Source organism: Pteropus alecto, unplaced genomic scaffold (assembly GCF_000325575.1).
Source record: "Pteropus alecto unplaced genomic scaffold, ASM32557v1 scaffold3, whole genome shotgun sequence".
NCBI lineage: Eukaryota > Metazoa > Chordata > Mammalia > Chiroptera > Pteropodidae > Pteropus > Pteropus alecto.
Window position 1 is genome coordinate 27,585,265 of NW_006442484.1, and position 27,607 is coordinate 27,612,871.

At 35.5% G+C, this 27,607-nt stretch overlaps 1 protein-coding gene across 1 annotated transcript in view; it reads right to left on the reverse strand.

Annotated features, from left to right (window-relative positions):
* NEB (nebulin) overlaps positions 1-27,607 on the reverse strand; it is a 193,484-nt gene that overhangs the window by 114,254 nt on the left and 51,623 nt on the right. Inside the window, exons 39-60 of the mRNA XM_006921066.2 lie at positions 24,672-24,776; positions 23,293-23,400; positions 22,067-22,378; positions 21,278-21,484; positions 20,729-20,833; positions 20,453-20,560; positions 19,486-19,797; positions 18,125-18,331; positions 15,562-15,666; positions 14,461-14,568; positions 12,637-12,948; positions 12,304-12,510; positions 11,741-11,845; positions 10,679-10,786; positions 7,659-7,970; positions 7,254-7,457; positions 3,922-4,026; positions 2,111-2,218; positions 1,460-1,771; positions 793-996; positions 395-499; positions 203-310 (exon numbers count right to left, since the gene is read on the reverse strand). Of these exons, the coding sequence (XP_006921128.1) occupies positions 203-310; positions 395-499; positions 793-996; positions 1,460-1,771; positions 2,111-2,218; positions 3,922-4,026; positions 7,254-7,457; positions 7,659-7,970; positions 10,679-10,786; positions 11,741-11,845; positions 12,304-12,510; positions 12,637-12,948; positions 14,461-14,568; positions 15,562-15,666; positions 18,125-18,331; positions 19,486-19,797; positions 20,453-20,560; positions 20,729-20,833; positions 21,278-21,484; positions 22,067-22,378; positions 23,293-23,400; positions 24,672-24,776 (3,867 nt within the window). The remainder of the gene's footprint in view (positions 1-202; positions 311-394; positions 500-792; positions 997-1,459; positions 1,772-2,110; positions 2,219-3,921; positions 4,027-7,253; positions 7,458-7,658; positions 7,971-10,678; positions 10,787-11,740; positions 11,846-12,303; positions 12,511-12,636; positions 12,949-14,460; positions 14,569-15,561; positions 15,667-18,124; positions 18,332-19,485; positions 19,798-20,452; positions 20,561-20,728; positions 20,834-21,277; positions 21,485-22,066; positions 22,379-23,292; positions 23,401-24,671; positions 24,777-27,607) is intronic.

Here is a 27,607-nt window from a genome sequence, read left to right on the forward strand (position 1 = left end):
ACACATTGCTATCACCTTAACCATAGCTAGGATTTAGCCTTCATGTTGAGAATTTCATTACCATTATTTTAAACTACTTACTGAGAAAAAACTGTTAAGAAGACCTTTAACCTCATAAATTAGTTGCTCTACTATATATCCAGGAGAAAGAAAGGAATTTTTGAGCCAAAGCTAAGGTGAAGAATTTTTCAGGTACACTTACTTCACTTGCAATGTCTCTGGAGGCCTTGGCCGCTCTAATGGGAATGGCATCTAGCCGCATATCACAGCCCTTTTTCTTGGCTTCTTCTAGGCCAAGTTTATATAGTTTCTGAAATAGACATGTCATCATAAGTTTGATTTATAAAATATAGTGTAAGGAAAGTACATCATGCACCATGAATATATTGCTTACCTCACTGTAATTTATTTTGTTTTGTTTAGCTAGTAAAACTTCCGGGGTATCTGGCATAATATGGACACTGGTTTTATCTTTATCCCAGGCTTCTGTATAGAGGCGCTGAAACAAACGAACAAAAAAAGCCATGACTAGTATAGACCAGTAATGAATAGATACATAAAAATAATCCGATTCTTAATGAGAGTAAAGAGAATCTGCTCTGTGAGTTGGTATTTGTGACACTTTCAGATCTAGATGTTTCAGATCAGTGAGAAGCATAATACTCATTTAAAAATCACTTTATTACAAAGCAAAAGAATTGAATATAATTTTTCTTTCATAGAAATAAATTTCAGTGTTCACACACACACACAAAATTAATACTCCTCCCCAATTAAAAAAAAAGGACTTACATGGTTCATGGTAATAGCATTGTTTTTTGCCAAAACCATTGGGATGGAATCCATAAGGCTAGAAAACTTGAGTTTATCTGGGTGTTGACGGTAAACGTGGTCACTCAAAATCTGCATAGCTCTCTTGTTCTTCTCATCCTCAAGAGAACCACTAGGTAACCAGCCAATGCCTTTTAGCCACTGAAGGTCAGCCTTGTATAAATTCTGAAATTGTAAGTGACAAATCACTAAACATAAGCATAATAACATCCCCCTAAAGAAATAAAATTTATATTATATTATAATTTATATTATTTATATTACATTATATATTTTAATGCATGAATTCTTAGGAAATTTTAAAATTTGGTATGTCTTATATATCAACAAAACATTCAGATTAGAAGCAATATTTTGAAAAACATAAAGATCAGCATGGAGAAAACGACCCAACTCTCCTAGATCAACAATCTAGAGGCTTCCACTAAAGCAATGGGGGCTTTGATGGTTTTTTCTTTGTGGAATAATGGTGCCTCCAGATGTTTGGATGACTAGATAGAGTGTGGGGATTAGTCCAGAGAAATGGACCTTTATTGTGTAAGCTCAGCTCCCCTCACTTTGGGGGAAGATTGATGCTTAGGAAGGCATACATGGTGTTTTGTTGGCCAAAAAGAAATCTTAGACTCACATCGCTCTGGAGCTCATAGGCCTGTCGAGCATGAATGACATCATTCTGGTCAGGCAGGCACGTCCACTGGTGCAGGTAGTTCTTGTAGTCTATGTCACTGACTAAGGTCTGGCACTTCTTGGCCAGCACCACCCCCAGCATGTCCACGGGGCTGCTGAACTTGGTCTTCCACTTCTCAAAGTCCTTCTTGTACTCTCTGTCACTCTGGATCTTGGCCACATGCATGGACCACATCATCTTGGGGTCGTCTTTGATGTCGCGGGCTCCGATGTGGTGGCCGAGCTGCTTGCGAAAGCCTTCCTTGTACTTGTACTAAAGAAAAAAAACCTCATCTCATTCCTTTCGAGATTAATTTATGTTGCCATCTTTGTGGCAAATTACAAAGTACATTAACTCTAAATATTTCACTGTGTGGAGAGCCAAAGATTTACTTTTTCTGATAGGAAAGATTAAAGCTAAATCCAACTACAGATTCCATACATAATAATGCATCCTTGAGCTTATCTTAAACCCACACTGCATGACTGGGATCATGCCACTCTGTTTTAATTTTTTACTCCTTGAAAGATTTTATTTAATTTAAAATTAAATTGAGACTGCTTCAAAGTGATAAATTGCAATCCAATCAGTATAAATGGGATAAAGTCTTACCTCACTGGCAATTTCTCGGGAGGCTTTTGCTGCTTTGATTGGTATGGCATCAAGGGGAAGGTCATAGCCTTTTTTCTTCAGTTCCTCATAACCCATTCTGTAGAGTTTCTGTTAAGAGATGAAGATCACTTTGGGAAAAACTGTTTTCCACAAATAACTTCAGTATAATGAATCCAATGTGCTGAATATTTTAAGAGTCCATGGGAATAGTAACTGTGCTCTAGAATACTCAATGTAATTGGAAATTATGCCCATTGATTTCTAATGATCCTGTTTCAAACTTAAAAGCTCTTCAATTACCTAGATCAACAAAATTAAATGTCAGCTCTTTCTAAATGCTTATGAGGATAAAGCAGAAGTAAATTGATAGAGAAATGAAATGAAATATCATTTAGGTATGGTTTTCCAATTAACTTTGAGTGTTTCATTAAAAGATTTTGTTAGAAAAGAGCAATGCCTTTCCATCTAACACCTCTAATGGGGAAAAAATCATGCCTAAAGGGCTGTCTTTTCCATGTAGCTAATACATTGTGAAATAGAGTCTATTTCACAATATAGGGCTGTCCAAAGTAGAATCACATCTGTAGGTATCCTTCATAATTTTTAATATGTAAGACATTTTTTGAGGAAAGTTTAAATATTGAATTTAAAAAGCTTAAGCGAATTCAACTACTGCAGTGTTTTAAAAGTTAAATGAAGAATAAACTTAAATATCAAAGCTCAAAAAAATTAAAAGCTTAAGTGGAAGAATTTGTTTTTCAGATTCGTTACATAACTAAATAATTGAGAATGTAATTTAATGCACTTTATCTAGAAACCAGATTGTTTCAAATGCCTGTTGATCTTAGACTTGTGTTTATATGCATATTTGTGTGTGTGTGTGTGTGAGTGTGTGGTATTACTCTAATCCATTACTTAATGTTAAGGCCTTTCTATTAGAGTTTAGAATTTGTCTTTAAAATATTTAATTTTTATGTCTATAAATTTCAGGAGCTTATGCTATGATGAGAATAAAAGTAAAAATGAAATTCTTCTGCATGAGTTTTTGATGCTCATTCTTTTGAAATTTCATTGACTTTTATACGTGTCAGGCACTACACTAGTGAAGCACTGCAGATCCAGCAGTAGCTGTCTTTGTCCCCAAGGACACCTATCCACATAGGGGAGAGTGCTATAAACCATTATGTTATGATGACACGTGTAACAATGGACTACAAGGAACAGACAGCACACATTCCCCAACTCTGCCTGAGATAGGGAGTGCCAATTATTTTTATGTTCAAGCTAAAAGCCATTAAATGAAGAATCTAAGTCACGTGTAGCATCATACTAATCAAAATAAGTTGGACAGAAAAAGTTGAGAACCATATAAGTTCACTCATATGTAGTACATAAAACTGAAAGCAAATGAATAAGATGAACAAAAGCTCATAGATACAAACAACAATTTAGTGGTTATCAGAGGGAAAGGGGTGGGAGGAGGTAGATAAGAGTAAAAGGGTCAAATATGTGGTAACAGAAAATATAAATTTGAGTGGTGAACACACAATGCAATATACAGATGATGTATTATAGAATTGTGCACTTGAAGCCCATATGATTTTATTAACCAATGTCACCCTAATAAATTTAACTTAAAAAGAATAGAAATAAGTAAATAAATAAATATTTTTAAAAAGCAAAAAAGGAAGTCACATGTCATTTATTAATGAAAATGATTCAGGCATTCAAAATAACTTCTGAATAAATTCACTGCCTTAGAAGCAATTAAAATGAACTTTCTGAAAACACATGCTGAATTGGAAACTCACATCACTTGTGTTAATTAAGTTTGCTCTAGCCAGAATAATGTCAGGTGTATCTGGCATGATGTGGACTTGAGTCTTGTCCTTGTCCCAAGCTTCTCTATAAAGTCTCTAAAATGAGAAAAAAGAGTTTTTCAATGGCGTTGTTAGATTAGTGAATGACATAGTTAACTTCAAACAGGATTCCTGAATTCATCTAAATTAAGCATAATTGATTGCATAAGCAAATAACATAAGCAGAAAATAGGTATAATATTTCTTGACTTATCTGGGACATAACAGTCTTTCCAAATATAGATTATAGATTATCTTTTTAAGTTACAAATAATTCTGTCTCTAAGAAATCAACTCAAGTTACTGGAGCCTTTGACAAGATCATCAAATAGAGCAGCAGTTCTTGATCTATTGAATTGTGAGTCTCCCTCAGCGTTTAATTGAGAGACAGACTCTTTTCTCTAAAGATGGCATATTCAAGGTATATCTAGAAATTAGGGAGTTTCATTTCCTAAGTGGTTTATTAGTTATAGTTATACCTCATAATTATTTGGGGGATTAGGATTCACAAAAGGAAAATTCTGTATGAGAATTTATCAAAAACTCTTATATGTCCCAGAGCCATCTTCTGTCTTCTTCACAGGAGACTAGAAGACCCAAACGAAAATCTCATTGATTTCCTAAAAGTAGGAGGTTAAAGCTTAATGAAAAACAAGATGTTTACGTTGTCAGAGAACTTTACCACAAGATACTTATCAATTACAAAGGATAAAATAGTAATGACAATGGAGAAACCTGGAGACACCATTTTAACCAAGTGATCAAAGTTAAAATGATCAGTAATGGGACAAATTCGTATCATGTACCTCCTGATATGATGTATGGAAGAGGATACAACATATGTTATCCTGCTAAAAATACAAAACCTGAATCTAATCATGAGGAAATACCAGACAAACCCAGACTGAAGGTGATTCTGCAAAATAACTGGCCCATGTTCTTCACACATGTCAAGGACTTGGAAGACAAAGAAATACTGAGGAACCGGTCCAGATTCAAGGAGGCTAGACATGACAAGTAAACTCAATGTGTGACCTTTAATTGGATCTTGGATCCAGAAAATACTTCTTTTATTTTGTATAAAAGACATTGGTGGTAAAATTGAATAAATTCTGTAGACTAGAATTGTTTCAACATTAATTTCCTGATTTTGATCATTGCACTGGGGTTATGTGTGGTTATGTAAGAGAATGTTCTTGTTTTCAGGAAATACATGTGGAGTATTTAAGGATATAGTGGCATCATGAAGGTATATGTGAAAGAAAAAGAAGGAAAGAAGGGAAGAGAGAAAAAATGTGGCAAATGTGGCAAATGTTAACAATTAGGGAATCTGGGTGAAGATATATATGCGTATATACACATATATTGTATATATGTATATATAATTTATTTGTAGTATTTTTGCAACTTTTCTGTATGTCCGAAATTTTTTCAATATAAAAATTTTAAAAGTCTCAGTGACTTTAGACTCATTAGACTTGTCAATCTCCCTTTGAGGCATTCAATGTGGTACTTGTTGGCACTTCTTCCTGAATATGCTTACTACAGTCCAAATATCTGAGAGAAGCCGATTAAAACCTTCGGGACAAAAACAAAGCAAGGCTTGTGAATTTCCATACATATTTATCCTGTTTCTTTACCAAGCTTTCTGATTAAGTAAGACCAGAATTTCTTCACCTCAGCACTATTGGTGTTGTATACTGGATGTTTCTTAAGGGTAGGGAGAGGGGGCTGTCCTTTATATTCTGAGGTGTTTCCATCATCACTGACTTCTATCCACTAGATGCCAGTAGCATGCCACCCTCAAGTTGTGACAAACAAAAAGGTCTTTGTGTTGCCAGATGCCCCTATGGGAACAAAATTGTTCTTGGTTGAGAACAATTAAGTTGGACCATTTCTTTAAAGGCATGTGTCACTTTCACTCCATGGAAAAGAGAGAAAATGCTAATATTTGTTTATACTAAGATAGATGTATTAGTCTATTCAAAAAGAGAGACAGCAGGCTCAAGGATCCAGAGGGCCCTCTCCTGAGGCCTGAGGGGATCAGTATCTCAGCATTCCAGTAACCAGGTCACACTGTTAGGGAGGTCTGTCCTGAGACATTGATGTTAATAAATTTCATGATCCAGGGTTGTTCTCCTGGCAACCTTATTAGTTCAGAGCTTTGTAAACAGCCCCTTTTCATAGAGAGAAAAAGAACTTGGATTCCAACAGGGGAAATATTTTGAATAAATTTGTTGCTTTATTAGTCAGCCTGTTGGATTCAAATTGCCATCATAAAAATAAAGAAGAAATGAAAACTTGAACATTCATAATAGTTAGCATTTAATATAAGTTTTGGATGTCAAAATTGCAAAAAGTCTGCGAGGGGTTGACTGGGGAGAGTGGAGCTGCAATTTATTAATGCTTACTAAAAGCTGATTATGGGCTTACATATAATATGTGAAAATTAATATGTAATATGTGAAAATTAATATATATATGATATAGGTAAACTATATGGCACATTATATATATTTAGATCCTTCTAAGATTCAAATGGTTATTACTGTACATCTATTTAAACTTTCTTAACTGTTCCAGAATCTCAGTGCACACAATTCAACTTTCTGTAATTGTCAGGGTTATGTTCTGAGCAATGAGTAATCTTTCTCTCTGTTCATAAAATTACTCTATACTGTTATCTTTCATTTATTTTATTTTCATTTATTTTATTCAATAAATATTTATTGAGGATCTATCACATGCCAGACACTGGTGTCAGTATTGGAGAAGGAAATAAGTTAAAGATGGGGTGTGTGTGTGTGTGTGTGTGTGTGTGTGTGTGTGTGTGTGTGTGTGTTCATGTTCTATGTATCTTGACTCAGCTAAACAAAATGCTTTATAATCACTTTACAATATTTCTTTGTGCCTGTGTAAGATACTCAGAATATTTCTCTTTCATATGCGCTATACTAAAGACAAAAAATTAGGGTCTTTAATGCATTCAAGTTTCAAAGACAAAAGAATGTTTGTTCAATAGTTTCCTCATTACATTTTGGATAAATAAATAAATAAGCAAGCAAACTTTGGGTGACAAAAATGATACTAACCCATTTTTACATAATCCAGTGTAGTTGATAATTCAAATGAAACAACCAAATATAAAACATTATGCTGTGTTGTGCTATGCTGTATGATGTGATGCTGTGCTATTCTACTAATTTATTAAGAAAATGCTATTAATCACCTATCAGGTATCAGGCACTATAATTTATTTAATCTATTTCCAAAGAGTTACTCACATCACTCCTATTTTTGGCATTTGTTTTTGCCAGAACTATTTCCATGGCATCCGGAATGCTGGTGAACTTGTTTCTGTCTGGAGGCTGACGATATTTCTTCTCACTGATGATTTCTGATGCCCGCTTATTCTTTTCTGCCTCCAAAGAACCCAGAGGACTCCACCCTATGCCTCTCAGCCACTCAAGGTCAGACTTATACAGATTCTGTGAAAATACAAAGCAAGTCATCAAAAATCTCATACTCACATGGACCCTTGATTCAGGTGATTCTATGCATTACAAACAGATGCATTTTACATACTCAAAATTAATTTCTCTTTCTAGCTTTTGTCTCTCTATGACTGAATGACTACTCATATGAGATAGGAAATAATATGTAAACTATTAGATTTAATAGATGCTCACCTCACTCTGTAGTTCATAAACTCTTTTAGCTTGAATAACATCGTTCTGGTCGGGCAGGCACGTCCACTGGTGCAGGTAGTTCTTGTAGTCCACGTCACTGACCAAGGCCTGACATTTCTTGGCCAGCACCACTCCCAGCATGTCCACTGGGCTGGTGTACTTGGTTTTCCACTTCTCAAAATCTTTCTTGTATTCTCTTTCACTCTGCATTTTGGCTACATTCATGGACAACACAAGCTTTGGATCATCTTGCAGACTCCGGAATCCAATATGGTGGCCAAGTTGCTTACGATAGCCTTGTTTATATTTGAACTGAAATCAGAGCAAACAGTTCTTTTATTAACATTAACAGAGAGAGGTTAAGTTAAGCTCAGTTTGCTTTGTTTACATGTCTGTTTTCCAAAATGAAATCAGAGAAAGGATGTCTATGTTAATTTAGTAAGAATGAAAAAAATTAATTGGAGGCTTCCAAAGAAATGCAATATAGCTGAGCATCCAGAGAAGTTGTGTTGAGAAATTAATTCCAGATAGAGGCAGAAATATATTTTGGGGTGTGCTAGCATTGTGTATGCTGACTTTGGGATAGTGTTTGATAAAGCGATAAAGCACTATGATATCCTTTTTAGAATAATGGAAATGTATGAGCTGAGTGGCAGAAAAATTAGGAAGATTCAGGACTTGATGAACAAGTCTAATAGTGTAGATTAATTTATTAAGCAGCGGGACGTTTAGTGGTTTGCCATATGGTTATGTCATACAAACTTGTCCTATTCAGGATCCATATCTTCATGCACATATGGCTAAAAACAGTAAAATATGTTAGATTAGAAAATTCCATAAGATTTCAACATATTGCCAACATGAGTCAAAATAAACTACATAAATTTAAAAAGTAAAAATAAAATCCAATATTTAGATTCAATTGGGAAAATTTTCATTAGTAGTAGATGACAATAACAATAGTGATAGTAATAATATAGTAATAATAGCATTAACATGATGCCAGATGCTGGGCACACATTACACCTCATGGAGGAGGTAGGTTCTACTCTCTTGACATCCATCTTCATGGTTATGTATATTAAAAATACACAGGAGTTTAAGATCATAAGCTCAAAATGGGTAATCTAACAAAACTGCTTATAAAAATGTACTATTACAGATTCTGTAGAAGCACAGATAACGGCAAGTTAAAAGCTCATTTACTTTGGCTTAACCTTCTGTAATGAGGGGAAAAAAACCACTAAGTTTTGAGGCACTCTATTTTTAAAAAATAGAGTAAATTTCAAATAGAATGATCAGAAGATTTGAAGGACTTATGAAACTGAAACCAAAGAAGAATAAGTAAGAAACTCGAAATGTTTGAAGAGATATCAGGTGAAAGAGAAAATAAGCTACTTTGTGGGGTTCTAGAACACAGACCTAGAGTTGATCAGTAGTATATTTAAGTTTGAAATAAGAAAATGTATAGTGACAATTACAAATGATCCAATAAGGAAATAACCTGTTCTGAAGGACACAAAAACTTTCATATTTGTAAGTATCCACATATTGGTTGACTATCTGTTGGAGATGCAGAGAAGTCAGAATACTAAGTGGGAGATGGGATTAAATAAACTTTAAGTTCAATCTTCAAACACTTAATTATGTGATTTTAATTTATTAAATTAAGTATTCATAAAAATAGCTCTAATTTCCTTAAATTTTATAGATACAAGAACTATTTGGAACTGAGAGGAGATACAATCTCTACAATGTGGGAAAGCTTACTTATAGTTAATTTAATTTTAGAGTAAGATTTCAAAAGTTTCTAACTAATAGATTCACATGGAAAGAAATTAGTTATATCAAGTATTGTGTTACTTGCAAATTGTTGACACTATGCCTTCGAATCCTAAACTATCTTTACCTTATGGGAAGCACATAAAATTAAATGAAAATGAGTCAGCTTTCTGGGGAACATGCAAGCATTATTATTTCTCTAGGTTCATCACCACATTGATGCATTTTAATGAGTTACTGACTTCCAAGCCGGAGAGGGGGTTATAATACATCATCTAAGTAACTACACTTCTGGAGTGCCACAAAATAACTGAATCAGGGAGAATCTTTCCTTATATTCTTAGAATTCATTGTCAGATTCTATTTTTAGACAGTCCATCTCTCTAAACCAAATCCTTGTTTTGTTTAGTTTTAAAGATTTTGATAAAGAGGTTGTACTTCCCTATGAAATTCTGGTCATTTATTCTCTATAATGAAGGTCCCTTGAATTTCGTTAATTCTTGGAATTAACAAAACAATATGTTTATCTATATGCAGACTATCTAAGTCAAATATTTGTAAACATTTAATTAATTAATAGGAACCAAATCTAGTTTATTCACCAAGTTTACTACTCTTTTCAATTATAACTAGAAGATTGGACAGCTTTGCCTTAGAGAGAGAGAATATCCTCCTTTTCTGAATTTTGGAACAGATAAGTTAAGCCCTTTGGACACTAAACCTAACTTCTTGAAACTTCCTGTATTTTCTATGCTCCAAGCTAGTTTATTATAATTACATAAATGCAAGGATGGCCTAAATAAAAATTATTGGCAGCTAATTTTTAAATATGTGCATATAAAAATCTATCAGTATCAGGTTGTCGAGGTTTATTTATTATCTGGCACTTTGAATTTGCCTAAAATGAACAAATAGAAAACAGAAAAATTATTTTCAGGTAATTAGTGGAAAACTGAAATCTCTGTTTCCTCTATAATGTCTAAAAACATAGTATCTTAGTGTAATGGGTCTTGTAGGTTTTCTGGCTCAACCTCTATTCACAAAGCCCCCTTTTTTGATATTTTTTGATATTTTGAGACAGAAGAGCACATTTTGGGTATGTAAAGAAGGTAGGAGAAAATGAAGTAGAGGGCATAACATTTTGAAAGTTGTGGCCTATCTATAAAAATAGTTACCAGAATTAAGTTACCTGATTCAGATAAAAAATATATCCTTATCGAAGTCAAACTAATACTTACATCGCTAACAATATCTCTTGAAGCTTTGGCTAACTGTACAGAAATTGCATCAACTGGGAGATCATAGCCTTTCTTCAAAGCTTCTTCCCATCCAAGTTTATAGAATTTCTGAAAATTAAAGAAATTATTTAGCATCATTCAGTATATATTAAAACCTCAACAGATTACTGAACGAAAATTTACCTAGAGAATAGAGATCAGACCATCTCCCTCATGTCTAAAGATACAGGGATAAAAGCAAACAAGCTGTTCAATAGCGCAGTGACTTGGCATCACATGATCTGGCTTCAATTTCTTTTGGCTCTGAGATCCTTCATCTCCGGGTATATAATTGAGCATGACCTTTTCGGTTCAGACACAATATGGGCATATCAGGTATATCAGGTATACCTGGTATACTATTTTGGGCTTACTATTTTGAACACAGATGTTAAAAATAATTGATAACAAAAAAGTCAGATAAAAAATATTAATTATCTAAGTGATAAAAGCAATAAATGATGAAATGCCTTTTATAAGGTACAATAAATGAGTTAAATTTTCTGAGTTGAATTCATTGATTGGATGCCTGTATCTGAAAACTGGATGATAATAAAAACAGCTGAAATTCATCCAGTACTTACTATGTGTCAGGCACCATTCTGAGAGTTTTACATGGAATTTCTCATTTGGTCCTTCAATGTCGTAGGCACTTTTATGGTCCCAATTTTAGGGATGAGAAAACTAAGGTGTAGATCTAATATACAACTTATAAATAGCAAAGCCAAAACTCATACGAGGTCTGTTTAATACAATATTTTCTTTCAACAATTATTTATTGATTTCCTACTCTGTGCCAAACACAATGAGTAGTGAGAAAAACAAAACAGGCACAGTACCCACCTCCATGGAACGTACAATCGTAGTTGAAGCTCTTGCTTTTAAGCACATATTTTGCAACATCTCTAGGATACCCAGTTTAAGTCACTCGTTTTCATTTTTTAAACATTAATATCAATTTTCTACCATTACATCACTTAATAAGTTTAGTTAATGTCAAGCCAAATTTTTATGTAGCTTTACCTGACTGTACAGAGTTTGATTCTGCTTGGCTTGTAAAATATCTGGTGTGTCGGGCATCACATGAATCTTGGTTTTGTCTTTGTTCCAATCAATGGTGTATAAGTGCTAGAAAGTTAAAAAAAAAAAGACATTTGATATTTAAATAACTTTTTAGGACAAACCAGAAAGAAAAAAAAATAGCAGAATATTTGAATGCACACAATTTGAATTAGAGTAAATGAATTTAGTAACTAAAGTGGTATATAATTCAGAAAAGATACCAAAAACAAACTCAGATCTTAAAAAATAACCTTTTAGGTATTTTCTATCTTCTAGAATGGATTAAAAGCATTTAAGATATAATAATTTTAACAAAACAAATAATTCCTAACTCAATTAGAAGGGCAGAAGAAATAAAAATTACTGGCAAGCAGCAAAAGAAAATAGTATGCGGGTGTCCTCTGGAACTGTTTGCCACTGCCTAGCAGAGGTGGAGGACCCGAACTAAATTTCCCAAACAAGAACCAGAGGCTACTAGCCTTCCCTTGTTGGGAGTTGTGTGGAAGAGTGACTGTTCTTTCTACCTTGTTCATGATGTGTGCATTCTGCTTGGCAAGAACCATGTCCATGGAGTCAGTCAGCTTCTTAAACTGGAAGTTGCTAGGGTGCTGGCGGTATTTCTGATCACTGGCATATTCAGTTGCTTTCTTGGCCTTCTCCACTTCTAGGGAACCAGCTGGACTCCAGCCAAGCCCTTTGTACCATTCGTTGTAGTCCTGCTTATATTCATTCTATAAAGAGAACAGGCAAATCTACTTTACCTTACCAATTTAGACACAATAGTATGGCATAGAGAACTGTGATCTCCTTTCCCATGTTGGGAATCCAACCATCACCTGGAAAGAAAAAAGACTTACATCACTCTGTATGTGATTCATATTCTTGCTCAGCTGGATATTCATGGCATCTGGAAGGAGGATGTACTTGTGAATCAGGTGCTTGTAGTTGGTGTTGGTGATGTTGGCTTGGGCATCCTTGGCAGCCGTGACACTGAGCATGTCGGCAGGGGTGTGGTAGCTGGTCTTCGTTTTCTCGTAGTTTTTCTTATACTCCCGATCAGATTGCATCTTAGCCACTTGCATGGAATGGACTAATTTGGGATCATCCTCAAGACTGCGGAAACCAAACATTTTCCCTCTCTCTTTTTCATAATTGTATTTGTATTTATACTGTGAAGAAAATGTGAATATTTATTCAGAGCAATTCCCTTGACTTGAAATCTTTCTAGTGTCAACATTCTGTATTTCATAAAAGTAATACTTATATAGAATTCCATGGTTCACAAAACACATTTTTCATATTTGTGTAACTTGATACAACTATACCCTGTGAGGTAGATAGCAAAGTTATTATTACTTCTCCCATTTCACAGATGAGCTGAAAGCCAGAATGGTGAGTGACTTGCTAAGGTCATTAAGGATTAGAACCCAGATCTTGTGATGATACACCACACTGACTTCCACATATACTCCGCTTTTACTTTTAAAGAGACATTTAGGAGGTAATAAGAGTATGGCAAATGAAAGAAATAAGTAGAATGTTCTAATCAGCTTAATGCTTCCATGAGAAATTGTCCAACCAGTCTTTTACTGATGAGAATAATCTCAGTTATGAGATACAAGTTATAATTTTAGAGTAGCTTTATATTTATGGAACTTCCTTTCTTTGAAGACTTTCTATATTGGTACAATGAAGAAGAAATTTTAGTATTTATCACCTAACTTCCCTCAATAGAAGGGAGATCCTGATACGTGAATACATTCTGCCTATGTCTTGTGGGTTCGAGTGTGTAAATTAGAGGAGTAGGATCTGGGACAGCCAATTCCCCCAGCATAATAGAGGGAGAAGAATTTTGAGTTCTAGGACAATGTAGGAGTGGGATAGGGATGGATATGTAGGAAAAATGAAGAACAGAGACAGAGGAGGAGAGAGAAAGTATAACTGGGGAGGTGGCTAAGGAAAGAGTACTCTGAAATGTGCTCCGCTCATTACCCTCAAACCATTAAATATTCACTGTGAGTGGATTTCTTGTGGAAACAACCGACTGAAAAAATTGAGTTTCAAACAGATAATGTATTATGGCAGTGGTGTGTTGGCACACCAGCTCTCTGGCAGGGTGGGGGAGCTCTAATTTTCAGAGTTTGTCAATTTCTGTGGTATAAGCACTCCCATCATGGCTGATGTCAAGCCATCAACAGTTTAATGACTGGTTTGCAAAATTCTCAATTATTTAATAAACAGTTACCATGAGCCCAAAAGATCGGCACCCTAGCACATCACTTTATGAGACATCCTGTTATCAAGACAGATCCTAAGAGGCAGCAGACAAGAATAATACATCTTTCAGCAAGAAAACCTGGTGAAAGGCTTTGATTTCTATAGGCCATAGCCTTGGTGGCAGAGTTCAAGTAAATTCACCTATGTCTGATGAATCAGAGAGCAGATATCTATGTAGTTATAATCTGGTTAGTATTCTGGTTTTTAGTTTTTGTTTTAAATACCAGAGAAAACAAACGAGCAAAGTTAAGAATTCCCAGAATAGAATGAAACTACTATTAGCAGACATTTTTTTCTCCCCATATTTTATCCACTCAATGTTTCCAGAACTCAGCCCTTATTATTTTAATAAACTAGAACCATCCCCCTGCCCCAGCCAGGTGACTGCTCTCTTTCAGACTTACATCGCTTGCAATATCTCTTGAGGCCTTGGCAGCTTTGATAGGAATTGCATCAGATCTGAGATCGTAACCTTTCTTTTTAGACTCTTCCAAAGAAAGTTTGTAGATTTTCTGTAAAGAGAGGCAAAGGAAGTTTTCTTCTAAATAGGAAAGCCTGTATTTATTTTAAATGAGTAAACTAACACTGTGGCATCATTTTTATTTTTGAGCAGAATACTTCATTGGTGGTTCAATGGCTAAATGTTTTTGCAAAGAACATAATTGTGTTTGGAAAAAAATCTATTACAAACTCAAACATATCTTTAAGAAACTACCAGAAAAAGTAAAAGTTCCTGGTTTTTATTGGGTTCTAAATACGCTTTTTAAAAATGTGAAAACCAGTAGATTCTTATTGAGTCATTTTATCAAACGGTCATGAGAAGACTACAAAACAGCCATATTCTTATACCAAAACTTCATTGTTTCACAATTGACTCTTTTATTTATTTAATTGTGTGGGTTCTACACTACAAAAAGAAGTTAGCGATCTTAAATCCCTGCATATTCAAGCTAAGCCAAGAAAAAAAACTGGTATGATTAGAGGATTTCCTAGCAATTATGGTTAGGATGAAAAAAAGTGAAATAAAACACACGCATTTTCTAACATTGTTGCACATTTCTTGTTATGAGGCTTGCTCCAAATTCTTCAAAATGTTCATCTTCCCTCTCCATTTTCCCAAGATCCCCTCTTTAGAACCATCTCAAAAATCTGATGGAGGAACTCCCTAAGAATGAAGCTCTAGGGTTCTCAATTCTTTTTTCTCTTCCCCTAAGCTTCAAGCCCTCTCTTCTTGCCAAGTCTCTTAGTTTGAAGAAGAGGATCTGCCCCTGAAACAAAATCTACCTGCCCTTCAAATTCCTAATTGTTGCGCACAATTCCCATTGAGAAGCCAACTCCAACTCTTAGCAAAGCAAGATAGAAAGAGAAAGATTCTCATTTGTGGATTCATACTCTTATTTTCAAAATATTCACTCTCGTAATTGATACATATTAACTAGTTTATTTGTTTTTACTGGTTCAAATGGGTGGGAAACAAAGATTACAACAGGGGGAATTATACTTACATCACTCATATTAATTGCATTTGCCTTTGCCAAAATAATCTGAGGGATGTCAGGCATGATGTGGACTTTGGTCTTGTCAGCTTCCCATGCTTGTTTGTAGAGGTGCTAGAAAGTAAAAACAAACAAACGAAAACCAGTGCAAGTTAGTATTTAAAATCTTCAAAAGAACCTCGCTGAGTACATATATATCATTGTATATAAATATCAATATTTTGTGTATTTTTTAGATAGGTATTATTTTTATAAAATTTAAATGGAAAAGGTGCTCACTCAAGCAAGAAAATAGAGAGGATGTAAACAGAAAGTAAAATATCCCATCCTCCTACTTGACAGCCTGGAGCTAGCATCTCCAACTTAAAACTTTCTATGCACATTAAAGCTCTCATACAGTCCTTTTTAAATACAAATGAGGTAATGTAAAACATAATAATATAGGTTAGACAACTTTTAACCTTCTTAAAATAATTTACTTCATTCATTTAAAGACCTGTATAGTATTCCATGAGGAGGTATAACCTAGTTGATTTAACCAGTTCTCTATTGAAAGACACATAATTTGTTGTTTCCAGTCTTTTTATATTGCAAGCAATGGTTCCATGATCTTTGTGGTGGACCTGAAGATGCACCACCCAGACACCCATTCAAGGAAGGACGTTTTACCCTAACTATTGGTGGACAACCTCCAGTTGTCACCTGCTTCAGGGTTTGCTCTCTTACTTAAGAGCACACTCTTCCCTGGTGGCCACATCTAGTGACTCATCAAAGTGTGGGCATAAAGGCTTGGCCATTCCGCCCAATGCAGGACACATCTGGTAGGACATGTGCACTTGAGAGCCCCCTGTGGGATAGGCCTCGGCTTTGTAGGGCCTATATCACAGTTAGACTCATCCTTCCCAGTTCTCTTTCCCACAGGTACTGAATCCAAATTTCATCTCATCATCTCCTTTTAGCATCTCCTTTTAGCAAAAACTATCATTTATTTGTGTATAAGTATGTATGTATATCTTTGCACATATTTAAGGATTTCTGCAGGGTATGGACATGTAAATATTTAATTTTAACAAATATTAGCAAACTCTAGATTAGAAGTTTACATTAGCATAACCTCCCTTGTCAACATTGTACATAACACAACTTTTTAGTCTTTGCAAATCTGATAGGAGAAAAATGCTATCTCTTTGTTTTGGCCAAATTTAGTTAGAAAACACACAAAACTTCTTCTAGAGCTTTCTTCTAGATGAGAGTTTGATGAACTTTTCCTGTAAAGGCCAGATAGTAAATATTTTAGGCTTTGTAGGCCAGAAGATTTCTGTGATTAACTCTTCAACTAACTGCTGCTATAGTGTAAAAGCAGCCATAGATGATATGCAAAATTTTAATTAATTTAAATGTAAATCACCACATGTGGCTAGTGGTTATAGTACTGGAGAGTACAATTCTAGTGGAAAGAGCAATAACCAGGCATCAGAGTTCAGTTCTAGTCCAGACCCAGTGGTTGACCTTCTGTGTGTCTTTAGGGGAGGTACCTTGCCTCTCTGGGCTGCGATTTGCTCAACTCTGCTATCAGAGGATCCAACTTGATCATTAAGCTATCTCTCAGTGTTAGTATTTGCTAGTTCATAAATCTTATCTTGGCATCATTATTCTGAAATGGTAATCATTAACATTGTAAAAAAATAAATGTATGTTTGTAATAGTTTAAATTCCACATCTTAAAGGGGCACTGAGATTTGTGCTTTGTCTTTTATGTGAGTCCCTTTCAAAGAGGTTGGTCTTCCTGACGAATCTGTTTTCTCTCTTAGAGACTCCAGGGGATTTACTCATCGAGACTTAGCTCTATCTAGTGCAAGTCAGACCGTCATTTTCTGCAACTGTTTAATGTTAAAGTCCAAATAATTACCCCCTTTTTTTGCTAATCGATGCCATTTAAATTGTGATCCACACAACATAACCAGTGCTACTGGTAATTACTCTGTTATTCGTAACTTAGAAAGAGATGTCCAAGTTTGATGTGTGCTTGTTGGCGCTGATGTCTTGTATGGCTAAGAAATGTAAAAATACAGCAAGGCTTTTCTAAAGGCTGGATTAATTACTGATCTAAGGAGCTACTGGTGGAGAATAATTGCCTTCATGATTGCCCGGAGAAGGTCCTAGCTCAATATGCTGCCACAGCCATGTGATCTAGGAGTCTGCTTTGATCCTATCAAAGCAGATAGTGGGCTGCAACACCCAGCTGTTATCAGGCAAACAATCTGCCGATTCAGCATTGTGAACTTTGAATCAACCTCATCTTAAACAAACAGAGCTCATTTTCAAGGTTTGCATTAAAAGACAGAGTTCATATTTATTTTCTGTCTGTAGGGTAGATCGATACACTGAACATTTGGAGGACCACTAATTAGGACTAATTCCTATCTTTTTTAAACTGTAAGACCCCATTGCAAGGCAGAGTAAACATTAATTATGATGCCCTAAAACTGTTAGCAAAATCTATAGATTAAATGGAAGATATGCCTGGCTGTTTTCCTGATGCATATGAAATACTACATTGTTAAAGACTTACTTCGTTCATAATTTTTGCATTATTCTGGGCCAAAACCATGTTCATTGAATCCATCAATGTGGAATACTTCAAAGTGTCTGGGTGTTGGCGGTACTTCTTTTCACTGATAATCTCCATGGCTTTCTTGTTTTTCTCAGCCTCCAGGGAGCCCAGAGGGAGCCACCCAACACCCTTCACGAAGTCAGCATAGTCAGCTTTATACTGATTCTGCAAAAGAGGAAAAGTTCAAGAGTGAACCAAACTTCTAAGAACCAGGAGTGGGTATTCAATATTCCATAAGTTCCACTTTAGTTTTCAACCAACAGTATATTGAACTTCAACAGTTTTTTTCCCTAAACTTTGTCTTTTTTACATTTATTTGCATGAAAAATGAAAAATAAGCAGTAATACCTTTGTGATTTGTTTTCCTCAATGCCCTCATAAAGAAAAAGTGCTACAAAATATCTACCATGTGACTATTAGAAGAAAGGCGACTATGCTGGCTTAACTTTCTTATAAAAATTGCCAAGTTCCCTTGGTCAATAGTTGACTTATGGGGACCCTATTTCTCTCTTTTGCTATGTCTTGGATCAGCTACCACTGTTAGTTACATCTCCGTCAGGTGTACCAGAAACCTCACTGGTACTTTGTGCAAATTTCAGTTTTCTCATCTCAACTCTGACATTTTTCTCTACAACTACTCATAGTTGCTTTCATTTGTGCACTTACGTACCTACCCAGCAATTAATAACTCAGTTCTTACATTCTCAAAGAGAAATATAGGCTTGGCATCGCCTGCTTTTGGTTGGTAATTTAAATTCGCTTCCCTCAGCCACCAAATGTCCTCTATAGCTGAATTCTTGGCTCTTTACTGTCTGTGCCTTCCTCACATTTATTCTAATGGCTGCTGCAGCTGTCACCTCCTCAATACTTCCTCAGTAAGTAAGATAGGCGATTGATTACAAAGTTGGACGTAGCGGAATAAAAACTGGTTGGGAGCGAGGGTCAGGAGCCATCAAGTCAGCTGACTTTCTGCTTTCCCTCTTACTCCTTTATCAGGAGACTTTTATGCTTCTGACTCTCTTCGTTAGACATTATTTCCTCCAACACATTCTTTCTGAAGCAAATTTTATTTGCTATTACTGAATCTAGCATCCAACAATGCTCATAGCAATAATAGTAGAAAATAAGACTTCGTTTCTAAAATTGATCTCCTTTTGTTAAAAGAAATCAATTCAATCTAAGGTTAAAAAATGAAACACTTCATTGGGAAATGACACAAGATTTCTTTCAGGATTTTCAAAATGTCATTACTTATGGTCATATATGATTTGCTTATTATCCAGAGTAAATGCTCTGCAAATGATGTGGCTGTCACATACATCACTTTGAAGCTGCATCATGTTTTTGGCCAATTCAAAGCTCATGGCATCGGGAAGCATGTTGTAGGTATGAATGATGTTCCTGTAGTTGGCATTGGTGGCCACTTCCTGGGACTTTTTGGCTGCCACCACACTGAACATGTCCACCGGGGTATGGAAAGATGTCTTGGACTTCTCATAACCCTTCTTGTATTCCCGGTCTGACTGCATCTTGGCCACCTGCATGAAGTGCACCAACTTGGGGTCATCTTCTAGGCTCCGGAAGCCAATATGTTTCCCTTTGGTTTTTTCGTAGGCTTGCTTGTATTTGAACTGTGGACGGAAAAGAAAGTATGGTGATGAACATAGTGGAGGAAAGAGAACAAAATATAATTTACTAGATGCCATTAGCTTTGTCACAGGTGTGGTTATAGAACTACTCTAAAATTAGAGAGAAAGGAGCTCACAGTGCGCAGGAAGCAAAATCCTTTTACTTCAAATTTTTTCAGACTTGAGTCCATGGGGGAAAAAAGAATGATCTCAGAATTACTCAAAGAGATGTGGAAATAAGTTGTTTTAGGATGCTTTAGAAAACAGCTTTTCCCATTCAGCTGTCTAACCAGCAGAAAAGCCCGCAGGCACAATTTTTCATGGTGCACCTTTAAATTCAGGAAAGAGGCTGGTCATGGGTCTCCTAGATAAAATTTGTAGCTTGCATCCCTATGCTTGCTTAGAATTGCCTATAAATGATCTGAATACTCTAAAAGGAACTTGTTTTAACAAGATCCAGTCACTTTTTACATTAAATAATGAATGAATGATTACAGGGTCCTTGGATTGGGTAAAGGGATGTGTCTTGTGTATTAGTTACATGGCAAGATGGTCCCACCCAGATGAGGAGGGCTGACTGCAGGTCCTGAATACACACAAACTTGGTTCATTTGCTCTTATTGGCTCAGCTTAAAGAAGGTCCAGTGGAAGCACTTACATCACTGGCAATGTCTCTAGAGGCTTTTGCAGCCTTTATTGGGATGGCATCTGGCCTCAGGTCATATCCTTTCTTCTTTTCTTCTTCCCAGCCAGCTTTGTACAGTTTCTAAATGATGAAATGGAAAAACACCAGGATCTTGTTATTTGGGTAAGAACAGGGATTCTGATTTCAAAGTGGTTGGCATGCAGAAGACAGACATTTCATAAACATTGTCTCCCTTCAACTTCTCCCCCACTTTTGTTGTTGCTTTGTCGTTGGTGTTAATCTACTTACATCACTCATGGTGATTTGGTTTACTTTGGAGAGTAAAATGTCTGGCGTATCAGGCATCACGTGAATGGTGGTCTTGTCTTTGTTCCATTTTTCAGTGTAGCGCTTCTACAACAAGACGGGCAGACACATGATTGTACAGCAGGACAAGTTTGTAGTAGTGTTATTAAAGGAAGAGACTCATAACTCCATGGTAGAAAAGTTAAGTCTGATATTGGAAAATGGTTAAAATAGCAAGATATGCTGATGAGACTAGACACATGAAGAAAAAAAAGGGATCAAACAAGGGAGTTTTCCACTGAAACAATAAATACCATCTTGCCCAACCTCACACTATATGGGTTTTGTGGTTTTGTCACACTCTCAGCATGGTCACTATGAGAGCTCTCTAGACATGATAAATGTTATAGAATGTCCCCTCTCACCACCACCACTGCCACCAGGACCATCAGAAAGATTAAAATGCTGACAAAGATCATAGTGGCACTGCCAGGCTCGATGGCATGAGCACCGAGAGAGCTCTCGGGCTGAGGCCAGCAGTTGAGTCCTTACCTTATCCATAATCAGTTTGTTACTTTTGTTAAGTGACTGTTCCATTGTGTCCATGGCATACGTGAACTTCAGCTTCTCGGGGTGCTGGCGATACTTCTTTTCACTAAGAATCTCTCCTGCTTTCTTTGCCTTCTCCACTTCCAGTGACTCTATCGGGACCCAGCCGATTCCTTTCATCCAGTTGGTGAAGTCAGATTTGTATAGATTCTTTAAAACAAAAAGGAAATTTTCATTTCAGAAAGAGTCAAGGCTGGGGTTTCTTTGGTTAGATGATATATTAATTATCAAAAATAAGAAAAAAGGAGTTGGAGGAGAATAATCTACTCTTTAGTCCTTATCATCTTTTAGAAAAATTAATTATAAAAGTGATTGCATTCATGGTGGTTTTGAACAGGAAATCCTGACCCAATAATTCCTTTAAAAAATTAACTTTCTTAGGGGAAAAGTGAACAGAATTTTTCACTAGAAAGCATATTATATAGCACCCATTTGAACCTCTTAGTTTTTTAAGGATATGTCCAAAGTTTAATATATATATAATATAACCCCCAAATAATATAAACCCCCAAATAATATTATATAATATATATATTATATAACCCCCAAAGGAGCTACATGTAGTTCAGATGAGTAAAATCCTAAAACTCCAAATGCTGGAGAGGATCCCAAATTACAGTAGGTCTAGCCAGGTTTAGGATGAAGTGAACGGAATCGCTGATTTCTCATTCTTCCCTCCCACCAGCTACAAATGAATAATTCTATCCTGACAACCCATTGATCATTACATACATCACTTTGGATCTGCATTGCATTCCTGGAGTGCTCCACACTCAAGGCATCTGGCAGCAGAGTGTAGTTGTAGAAGGGCTGTCTGTAGTTGGTGTTGGTAGCAACCTCCTGAGACTTCTTGGCAGCTGTCACACTGAGCATATCCAAGGGTGTGTGATATCGGGTCTTGCTGGCTTCATAGCCCTTTTTGTACTCACGATCTGACTGTATTTTGGCTACATTCATGTAGTGAACCAGTTTAGGATCATCCTGAAGACTGAGAAATCCAATTTGCTTGCCTTTGGCTTTCTCGTAGGCCTGTTTATATTTGAACTACATGATAAAGAAGGGCAGATAGAAGTTTGATAGCGTGAGTTGCAAGAAATACTGATGTTAAACTGAATTTATATAACAATTAAGCAATAGCCAAATGCAATCTGAATCTAGTGTTTTAGTATTTTTAAATTAACAACTGGCAAATTATTTCTAATGGATAGTCTTGAGATCTGCTCTGAGGATAATTTAAAGTCAAATAATTTGCAGTTTATATCTAGTTTATTCATAAATGGATTATTTGTATATACTCAGAGGTTCCTAAAAAGTATGTTTATTAAGGATTTGGTGTATTTTTTTTATTACCGGTTTCCATTATTAATTTGCATCACATTATAAAGTATTTGCATAATCCTGAGTAAATTTCAGCAAAAGCCATATACAAACTCACCCAACTGAATGAGTTTTTACTTTATCAAGGTATTATATCAATTCACATAAAAAACATAACTTAATTTTTAAAAAGTAATTAATTAAGTAACTAAAATCTTGTCATTTAATCTATAATTCTTCCTGGTTTTCAATATTTCACCAACTTTTTTCTTGTGGAAATTATATTATTAAAAAAATACTTTGAGACGTCCCTAATTTAGTGACATTTTAGTATAGCAAGGCTATTTTTCTTGACAAAATTCAAATAAAAAGCAGTTTTCAAGTTCATAATGATGCCAATGAGCATTTCAAATATTTCAAAGTTTAAAAAAAGAATTTTCTTCTTTCTAAAAACTATATTGAGTTCTTAAAGGTTTTAAAGTGAAGCAACATAAAAAATCATTGCAACTTAGGATATTAGAAAATATTTTTATATTATAACTTTTTATTTGCTTCCTAATATATCTCATGTAGCCTCACAACCATGTAAAGATTTTTGAAGTGTAGAGAAAGAAAGTTTACTACTTTCAAATTAGACTTACATCACTAGCAATATTCCTTGAACTTTTTGCAGCAACAATTGGAATGGCATCTGTTCTCAAATCATAGCCCTTAGCAAGGGTTTTCTTCCAGTCTGCTGTATAATAAGCCTTGAAAAAAAGAAAGTTTATTATATTATTTGACATAATTAAAAGAAGAATAAAACAAGATGCCAAAATATTTCTTATAAAACATGTCTTATAAAACATATCCCTTTCTATTAAGAGAATTCATAGAATTAGAGCTATTGGTTCATCTTTTATGTATCCATCAGATTCGTTTAAAAATCATTAACTATATACACAGTATGATCTCACCTGCTTTAAAAATGTATATGTTTGCATAACAAAGCAATTGAAAAGTAACGCTTTGAATGTGAGATAATAGATTTTATTTTTTTATAATATTCTATATTTCCAACTTTTCTATAATAAGCATGTGATATTTTCATTTTCTTATTTTTTAAATAATAAAGCATTTAAAATTACAGAAAGATATGGATGCTAAAATAAAAAATTTAGATGTAGTAACACCCAATTTTAATTAATCTCAATGTTTAAATATTATCTGTAAAAGCAGGTGGAAAAATTAAATAAATCAAAAGCATAGAAATTACTACCAAAAAAATGTTTATTTGGAGATAAAAGAAAGACTAAAACATTCGGAAGAATGACTCTGCACTACAGCATTTTTCCAATCTTGTGTATCCCAGTTTGTTCCACTTTTTAAAAAAAAATGGAACACAACCTACTAGATTGACTTTGTAACCTACTAATGAGTCATAGTCTACCGTTTGGAAAAGTCTGCACTAAGCAAAATGTTATGATAGCCTCTAGTCTCAAATTCTATGATATGAGTCCAATCTGAAGGCTATTGGTTGGCCCCTGTGCACAGAGGGCAAGGAGAAAGTGAAGAAAGAGGAAGACCACTCTAGATTGGTAGGTGTGGGTTTAATAAGCAAGGGAACTCAAGTGAGGCTTGTTTTAGGTGGTCTCATAGTAGATCTCCCCACCTGCCCACCAGAATCTTAGAAGTTTATATAGAGGCTTTAACGGGATTCAGTTACATATACCGTCCAGATAGTCTCAACAGCACTTTGTTCTTGCAAAGCTGTGCCCTTGAAAATGGCTCCCGCTATGGAAACGGTGGGCAGAACATACATTCTAAGGACAAGGAAGAGGGTGAGGAGCCTGCGATTGCCCGGGTCCAGCTCTTGGGCCAACTGGTGGTCATATTTTCTCTATGACCTCTTCCAACAGAGAGATGTGTTGTAAATAAAATAACTTTATTCCTTTAAAATTCTCAGTGCTACAGTTACCCAGAACTGGAAACCAGAGGCCCACGTTAGCAATGTTAGACTGACGCCAGGACAAATACTCACATCGCTCATGTTGAGGGCATTGACCTTGGCTTGAATAAACTGAGGCAAGTCGGAGTCTATAGTGTACTTGTGCTTCAGTTTCTCCCCCTCCACCTTGTAGTTCAACTGAAAACAAAGAAGGAAGCATGCAAATGTCATTAGCTGACATAATGTAGGTTTCATCAAGCACACCCTCCTTTATAAAGGAAGGCTGTCATTTGTGCTTTTCCATAAATAGTCCTAACCAAGAGATATTGTGGGTTAGGTTCTGGGCCACTGCAATAAAGTGAATATTACAATAAAGCAAGTCACATGATTTTTTTTGGTTTCTCAGTGTACATAAAAGTTATGTTTACACTGTACTATAGTCTATTAAGTGTGCAATAGCATTATGTCTAAAAAAATGTTCATACCTTAATTTAAAAATACTTTATTGATAAAAAAGGCTAATCATCATCTGAGCCTTTAGTGAGTCATAATCTTTTTTGCTGGTGGAGGGTATTACCTTCAATTTATAAAAAATGTAATACTTGCGAAGCACAACAAAATGAGGTATGCCTATATGGGGAAATACCTAAACTATCATGCTGAGGAGCTGTTTGTAGACATATTCATTTGCTCATTTTAGTAATATTTATTGGACAGAACTGTGGGCCAGGTAGCGTGGTAGGTTCTGTATTTAAAGGGCTGAAAAGGTTGAAAAGGCAGACTTGTCTTTTTGGAGCTTAGAGCAGTAGAAGGGACAGAGAATAAACACAAAAGCTATAAGATAGAGCAAGCATTTGTGATGTGTTGTAAATAAAATAACTTTAGGAAAGAAATAAGAGTGGTCAGCAAAGTCTCCCTAAGGACATAACACTGAAGAAGTGGGGGGCGGGGGGGAGGGCACAGTGTCCAGGTAGAAAAAGAGCATCCAGGGCTCTGAGTCTGGAAAGGGCATGGCCAGCTTGAGGGACTAAAGGCAGCCCATGTCACAGGACTGGAGTATGCAGAGGAAGGCCAGAGGATCAGACAAAAAGGGGAGCAGGGCCACAGAGGTGAGGGCCTTTTCAGCCAAGTTGACAAGTTTAGATTTTATTTTCAGTTCAAGGAGAAGTTAGTAAGTGGTTTTAAGTATAAGATGGGTGTGATTTATGGTTTGTTTTTTTTTCCCCCCTATGGATCAGTCATCTTGTTAATGTTATATAATTATTTATAATTATATAAAGTTGGTGCTATTATTAATCGTATTAAAAATAAGGAAAATAAAGCATAGAGAGATAAAGTAGTAACTTGGTCCAAATGACGCAAAATTTCTAGGTTAGTTCCAACTTCAAATTTAGTTAAAACTTTATTTACATGGGATCGAATTGTTTTATTGGATTTTATTGTTAGAAAAGCTATTAATGGTAGATCTCTAAGGAAACCACTTGCTCTATTGATTTTTACTCCGAAAACTTGACATCTTACCAGTATTAAAACATTCTAAATTTTATAGTATACAATACTGAATTGAAAGAGTAGTTTTAGTATATCTGCTGCTTAAGCAAGCACAAAAGAGTAGTCGTTTTTTGAAAAATAAAATATAAGCTTTTAGGAGCCTTATTTTTAACTCTATACTGGAGACTCAAAGAATGAGAAAGAAATGTATAATGAAGTTCTTTTAGTATGTTAGTACCAAAAGTCTCATGTGGGATCTAAGAGACCTCCATCTTAATGAATTTTTATTGTAAATCGTACAATGGTGATGTTTCAAATGTGTTATCCAAAAGGGAACTTAGTGGAGTTTTAGTAAAGATATTTTATCTCTTGCTTTCTTATATTTTTATATTAATTTGTCTGTGGTTAAATTTTTCTCAATAATAATATGTCATAATATATTAGATTTATCAAATAGCTTATACATGATAGTCATTTTCTGAGCCAAACATGTCTGAGCACTATGACAACTATATTGTCTCCATTTCCCTCACAAAGAAACTGAGGTTCAAATGAGTTAAATGAAAACAAATTTAGATTGAAATTTAGGTTTGTGTAACTCTGAAACTCATTCATAATTCTAATTGGCAGTGCTTAAATTCTGGTTCTTTCGAAACAAAAAGGGGTCACTGATTTATGTTTTAAGATGGTCTGTCTGGTTTTCTGTGTGCCCCCAGGAAGGGAGTACAGATAACAGGTTAATGAGGCTGTCTATCTGAGGGATACAGAAGCCAGAACTAGGGTTTGTGGCAGCTGAAAGACAGTGAGGTGCTCCGACAGGATGGCTGAGAGAGATTTAGGAGGCTGACTCAGCAGAGGCTTTGGATGTGGGGTTTACACAGAGAGGCATCAGTGGTGACAGCCAGGTTTCTGGCTTGAGTAACTAGGTAGTAGTTGATGGCATTTGTTGGGACAGGGAAGACTTAATTCATGAGTGTACAGTTTTCCTAGCTAACTGGAAAAATTCAGTGAGAAGTGGCATTTCCATCAGTACAAAAGAAATAGAAAGAATCTACATCATTTATTAAAGTAGATTTAATCTCAAAACATTTGTGGGAATGTGGGAGCAGGGACTGGCCTGAGAAATAAAATTCATAGATAACCCTCAAATCTGAGCCAAGCAAAGCATTCTCCACCTTCCAATATCTGGGGCTAAAAACACAAAGTCTTCCCTTTTTTGCTTTTTACTTACCTCTATTTTTCTGAGGGAGGTATTTTAACAGAACTCTGAAATTACCAAATGAGGTGAAGCGCTGGCATTGTAATTAGCCTTTGACTAAGAATAAGAGTCCAGATAGACCTGGGCTCAGAAATAATACTCCGGATGACTCTGAAAGTAACCTGCTTATCTTCTCCCCAGAGGCATCTCTGTAGATTGCCTCTCAGAACATGGAGCTACTGTGCAAATGCATTAGGACATTATTATGCCATCTCCCTGTGTAGTTAAGAACAGTTGCAACTCAGAGTAATAAATATCTTGGTTTGCAATTTAAAATAAT